At 31.7% G+C, this 6,736-nt stretch overlaps 1 protein-coding gene across 1 annotated transcript; it reads left to right on the top strand.

Annotated features, from left to right (window-relative positions):
- Nucleotides 1-644: 644 nt before the first annotated feature.
- On the top strand, nt 645-5,736 carry LOC145031572 (mitochondrial Rho GTPase 1-like). Its single transcript, XM_078980154.1, has 14 exons — nt 645-995; nt 1,178-1,310; nt 2,046-2,195; nt 2,301-2,477; nt 2,576-2,827; nt 2,905-2,973; nt 3,052-3,107; nt 3,303-3,384; nt 3,497-3,708; nt 3,802-3,877; nt 4,637-4,749; nt 4,841-4,991; nt 5,083-5,269; nt 5,360-5,736. Exons 1-14 carry the CDS (start codon nt 787-789, stop codon nt 5,431-5,433), a joined length of 1,941 nt encoding a protein of 646 aa, XP_078836280.1. The 5' UTR covers nt 645-786; the 3' UTR covers nt 5,434-5,736.
- The last annotated feature ends 1,000 nt before the right edge of the window (nt 5,737-6,736 follow it).

Raw genomic sequence — 6,736 nt, 5'->3', positions numbered from 1 at the left:
TGTATAAAACGGTTAAATTTTACATAATGTGAAAATAATAAGTTTGTTATATTAATTGGTTTAAATGTTTTCATTAGTTTGTAAAATAGCGAAAATGTATCGTGTTTTATGAGATCAAATGTAATTGTATTGATATTACGATGTTGAAGAAGATGATCTTGTTGATGTTTGCAGAGTTGTCAAACTAGGTTGTGATTGCCTTTAGAAATAACTATCGAAACATTTTATACGCTGTTTGATAGTTTAGGTTTCATTTCAACCTAATTTGATCACTAAATAAACATTTCAAACTATTTAAAAGGTCATCATATACGTCTAAGCTTTCTAAAATTTGCGAACATCCTATTACATCAAATTTTGATTTAAACCCTTTTTGATTTATAAGAGTAATGAGTCACATAACTTTCTATATTATATTGGTAATGAGATAAAAAGTAAAAGCAAGATATATAACATAAATAACTAGATTTTAAAGAATCATTAGAAACTATAACTAAATATTACTTTTGTATCCAGAAAAGTCTTTATTTATGTTTCTTGTATGAAAAGATTTTTATTTTAAGGATGAATAGATGAAATATGGAAATAAACAAAAATAAAAAAAACGAAGCTTCACGTATAAAGTATAAACCCTTGGGGGCTTAATAAAGCAAAAAGGCACAATCTTGAATCTTCTAACAAAAACCCTTAAGCGACAACACTTCTTTGAGCCCTTTCACCACAACTTTCTCACCAAGATCAATCTGTATAACGATTTGGAGTTGTTCTAGAAATTTGATTGTGTCAATGGCGGGAGGCGCATCTGCTGCCAACTCCACGAACGGCGTTCGGATCGTTGTTGCCGGTGATCGTGGCACCGGTAAGTCCAGCTTGATTATCACTGCTGCCGCGGAGGCTTTTCCTGCAAATGTTCCTCCGGTGTTGCCCCCTACCAGGTTGCCGGAAGATATGTTCCCTGATCGTGTTCCCGTTACAGTCATTGATACGTCGTCCAGGTATTCTCCGTTTTATTTCAACAAAAAGACACATTCTGTATGGGAAAGCAGTAATTTCCATGGAATTCATGTGCGATTGAAAGTGATTACGTGCTATTGAATAATCAAGACAATCCGATGCAATGAAACTTGTTTTAGGACATGATGTTTGGATATGGTTATGAGTTTTTTTGTTATTCCAGTTTGGAGAATAGAGGCAAACTTGCTGATGAACTGAAGAGAGCCGATGCTGTTGTCCTCACCTATGCTTGTGATCAGCCTGCTACACTTGATCGATTGAGTACTTTCTGGCTTCCTGAACTTCGAAGATTAGAGGTAATTAGAAAATACTTTAAAAAATCTTTAACCTTTTTATCACATCGGAGAACATTTATCGGTTGTTTTCTTGTATAAGTGGTGAATTGGGATTTGGGAATCAACCTTGATAAGATTTTTCCTTTCATGGAAATATAGATTAAAGGGAATAGTAGTAATTGCTTGATGGGTTAATTGTAACATTGTAATTACATTACAACACAACTGGAAATATGTTATACACATTTTTTTAACAATCTCCTTGAATGGAATTGTTGTTACTTCAACATAAATCAAGAATCATAGGCATGCACACAGCACACACGAACACAACATTTTGCTATAAGGTGAGCTTTCAAGCATGTTTAATGGTGTAACATTCATGTGCATGTATGTGGATTCCTTTTCTTGGAGCTAGATGCAAGGTTTATCATTTAATCACAACAACCATGTCCTGATAACCTTCTGGGAGTGTTTTTTTCAAGCTTTGAGGTTATCGTGGGAGCTCTTTTATTTGTATAAAGGAAAAACAACCAATACTGTAAAGGAGATACTAAAAAGAATAATCCGGATAATGCCTTACTATATAGACATCTAATATATAAAAAAGATGGAGTTTTTATAGTACATAAAAGAGGGAAAAAGTTCTATATTTAGTATGTTATGTTAACACCTTCACATTTGTGAAAACATCCCTTTTTTGCAAGAAAATGTTTCTTAATTTTAACTAATACGAACCTTAAACACCATATACAGGTTAAAGTTCCTGTGATAGTAGCAGGTTGTAAGTTGGATCTAAGGGATGAACAACAACCAGTTAGTTTGGAACAAGTGATGTCACCCATCATGCAACAGTTTCGTGAAATTGAAACATGTATCGAATGTTCAGCCTACAAACATATTCAAGTAAGACACATGACACCTTTTTTTTTAAAAACCTTTTTCACAGCTACATTTGTGTTTATACTATTATAAAGTTATTAACTTTTAATGTTTTTCCTCTTTTTTCAGATCCCAGAGGTTTTCTACTACGCCCAGAAAGCCGTTCTTCATCCAACTGCTCCACTATTTGATCAAGAAGCACAAACATTGAAACCGAGATGTGTTAGGGCTTTAAAAAGAATATTTATTCTTTGTGATAATGATAGAGATGGAGCTTTAAGTGATGCAGAGTTGAATGATTTTCAGGTTATATATCTATATACTTTTTATATGTTTATGACAATAATAAGTTATCTATGTATGGTTGTTTAATTTGTTTCCTATTTTTATATGATTTTGAATAGGTGAAATGTTTTAATGCACCATTGCAACCTTCAGAAATAGTGGGTGTGAAAAGAGTAGTACAAGAGAAGCTTCCGGAAGGAGTTAATGAAAATGGGCTTACATTAACAGGCTTCCTTTTTCTTCATGCATTATTTATTGAAAAAGGTCGATTAGAGACAACATGGACTGTTTTAAGAAAATTTGGTTACAATAATGATATAAGACTTTCCGATGATCAGCTTCTCCCTCCAATTAAAAGAACCCCTGATCAGGTAAATATTTTTTAAATAAAATAATTTATGTTCTCGCTATAATATAATATAATATTATTGTTTTTTGTATTTTGTAGAGTGTGGAGCTGACGATTGAAGCTTTGGAATTTCTGAAAGGAGTTTTTACCTTGTTTGACATCGATGGTGTATGTTCTTGAATCTTCTTCTTTATTTGAATATTTCAATAATTTGAAAATATGTTTATTCATTTATTTTAATATCAGGATGGGGCACTTAATGCACATGAGCTAGAGGATGTTTTTTCTACTGCACCAGAAAGGTACTTTAATTGTTTTTAAAGTTACATGATTCCACTGTTTTTGTTGTTTTGTGTAAGCTACATAAATGGTCCCTGTGCTTTTTATTTTTACCTTGTTTAGTCCAAATTTGAAACCTTTCAGTTTTGGTTTTTTATCACAAAGTTTCATATTGATCTTGGTCCATTGTAATTTGAATTTGCAAAATTACAATGCAGTCCTTGGAGTGAAGCTCCATTTGCAGTTGCAGCAGAGAGAAATGCATTGGGAGGGTTATCACTTGATGGGTTTTTATCAAAGGTATATATATATATATATATATATATATATATATATATATATAATTAGTTTACTAATTAAATTTTATATATCTGGTGATTTTTTTAATAATTTTTGCTGAAAATTTATGCAGTGGGCTCTTATGACATTTCTAAACCCTGTTATTAGTGTTGAGAACCTGATATACATTGGATATGCGGGTGATCCTTCTTCTGCAGTCAAACTTACCCGAAGAAGAAGAGTTGACCGCAAGAAGCAACAGACAGACAGAAATGTTTTCCAGTGCTTTGTTTTTGGACCAAAAGAGGCCGGAAAATCTACATTGTTGCATGCTTTTGTTGGAAGGTTTTTATTTTAACCAAGTAAAATAAAACTTGTTTGTTTATTTTTACTGATTCTCATAATATTATTATCTTCTATTTTTTTTTTTTCACACAGACCGTTTACTGAAGTTTATACTCCAACTCCAGCCACCGAGGAACGCTATACTGTTAATATTGTTGATCAGCCGGATGTAAGTATATATATATTTTTTGAGTAAATCACATTTTTGGTTCCTGAGTAATAGCTGAATTTTTCACTTGTGGTTTAAATTGCAATTTTGATTTTGATTTGAAATTTTTGTAACGTTTTTTGTCCCTCGGCTAAGTAAAATGACTATTTTTGGGACAAAAAATGCAAAGATCAGCTAGCTATATGTAGTAGTCATTTTACTTGGAACATAACTAAAAACGCTATAAGAACCTCAAATAAGGACCAAAACAGCATAATAAATATTTTTGGGATCAAAATTTCAAGAATCAGTTATACTCAGGGACCAGAAATAGTCATTTTACTTGGAACATGGACCAAAAAGCTATAAGAATCTCAAATAAGGACCAAAATTGCAAAACTCGATATTCTTAGGGACTGAAAATGTATTTACTCTGTAATATATGTTATTCAAATATGAAATGTATTTCTTTGAGTAAACTACATTTTTGGTCCTCAAGCATTTTGTAAGTTTGATCCCAGACGTCTTACAAATTTGATCATTATTTGAGTTTTTTTTTTTTACTTTTTTCAAGAAAATGACTATTTTTTTTGGGGGACGAAACTTGAAAAAATTAGCTATACTCAGTTCTATGTAGAACAGGGACGAAAAATGTTACAAGAACTTCAAATGAGGACCAAAATTGCACAAGGAAACTCTTTGGGACCAAAATTGCATAAATCAGCTATACTCAGGGACTAAAGATGTAATTTCCTCTATTTATTTTTCCATTATTTACAGGGAACTAGAAAAACATTGATTTTGCGAGAGATACCCGAAGATGCAGTTGAAAAGTTGCTGATTCATAAAGATGCTTTGGCAGCCTGTGACATAGCAGTTTTTGTTCATGACAGGTAACTTTTCTGTTATTCTGTATTTTCCTTTTAAAAAAAAAAAATTCAAAACAGGGGCATTTTTGTCTTATTTTCCTCCTTTTCCATCTAGTTCAAGCGAGGCATCATGGACAAAAGCAACAGAATTGCTTGTTCAAGTAGCCAGCCACGGGGAATCTACAGGGTACGAGGTTCCTTGTCTTATTGTTGCAGCTAAGGATGACCTGGAACCTTATCCAACCGCAATACAAGATTCAACAAGGGTATAACACATACTAACATCCTTCTCTATTAACTCATTCTTTATGTAATAAATATAAAAAGAAAGACTATTTTTCGTATTTGGTTTTGTAGGTGAGCCAAGATATGGGAATAGAGGCTCCTATACCTATAAGCACAAGATTGGGAGACTTCAATAATGTGTACAGAAGAATTGTGAGAGCAGCTGAACATCCTCATTTGAGCATTCCAGAAACTGAAGCTGGGAAAACTCGAAAACATTATCACAGGCTCCTTAATCGTTCCCTTATGGTTGTTTCAGGTAATGTTGTCTGTATAAACTTCTTTTTGTATCAAGTCAAAAAAATAAATAATACTCATAATAATTGGTATGTGTATTTTGTGTTTGAAGTGGGAGCTGCGGTTGGAATAGTTGGGCTAGCTGCATACCGGGTTTATGCTACAAGGAAGAATGCTTCGGGTTAGAGGAAATGATGCTCACTACAACACATAAAGGACTGTTCAACTCGTGCTCTACAAGTTTAAATCACATACTGACTGACTTTGGATTTGAGTTGTGTGTGTGTTTTTTTTTTTTTATTAATATATTTCTGTTTTCATAGATGTGTAAAGAATGTGATGGTAGATCTGTTTGTAACTTGTTGAGATGGTCCTAAATTTTTTGCTGCTGGTGGTGGTGTTTGTCTGGCAATGTGATTTCTGGTTCACCACCCCAATCCCGAACCGCTTCCTTGATTTCAAAAACAATAATAACATCCAACAAACCAACATCTCGAGTTGATGATTTAAAAAACAAAACAAAATATTTCTGTCTAGGGTAAGTAAGAGTATTCTTCTAAATTTGAGGCTATGCTTGGCGTACTAGCTGAAAAACTGGCTGTTAACTGAAAAGTTAGCTGATAAAAAAAACGTCTAGCTGAAATATATAAAATTATATAAAATGACATGTAATAATATGTGTTTCTATAATTAATTAAGGGGTGTATTTGAAATTTTTTAAAAAAACTTTTAAAAAGTTAGTCTAAGTATCTTTTCAAAAAGCTAGCTTATAAGCTACTTTTTGGCTTATCAAACACGACAATATAAAAAAGTTCAAGAAATAAGCTAGTTGTGGTGCGTTAAATATAACCTTAATGAAAAAATAACTATAAAAACATTTTCTTTTCATTAACCCCGAACTTATAGTCCAATTCAATCAATCGAATTCAATATTATTGTGATATTCAATATTATTGCATTTTACTCTTCCAACTATCTTTAAAATTTAATTTCTTATTATTTTTAACTAATTAATCTATTTGAATACTCGATAAAATTTCAATTTTACTCTCCAATACGAGATATTTAATTCGATTATATGGTTTTTTATTGTTTATTATTTTCCTAACTACATACATAATACTTTTTTGTTTGTTTATTGGTAAGGACAAGTATTATTTTTTGAACAAGATACCTGTGTGCTCTTATTTATTTATGTATCGTATCATCTTGATTGAGAAATTAAATTGATTCCTACTTTTTATGCCTACAAATGTTCCTACCCAATAAAATTATGACAAGTGTCATCATTCCATATTTTTTTAACTAACTCATTAAGACTATATTAGGAATATATCAATTACAATTAAATTGAATGATGATTTATCATAATTTTAGTGGGTAGAAATAATTATAGGCATAAAAGGTAGGAGGTAATTTAATTTCTCTCTTATTTTATTTCATTCTATTATGTATTACAATATTGTAATATGTCTATTCTACATAGAGC

This window comes from Lactuca saligna, chromosome 2 (genome assembly GCF_052625555.1).
Source record: "Lactuca saligna cultivar CGN05327 chromosome 2, ASM5262555v1, whole genome shotgun sequence".
Lineage (NCBI taxonomy): Eukaryota > Viridiplantae > Streptophyta > Magnoliopsida > Asterales > Asteraceae > Lactuca > Lactuca saligna.
The sequence above is the reverse complement of the archived record's forward strand: the minus strand, read 5'-3'. Positions and strand labels throughout refer to the sequence as shown.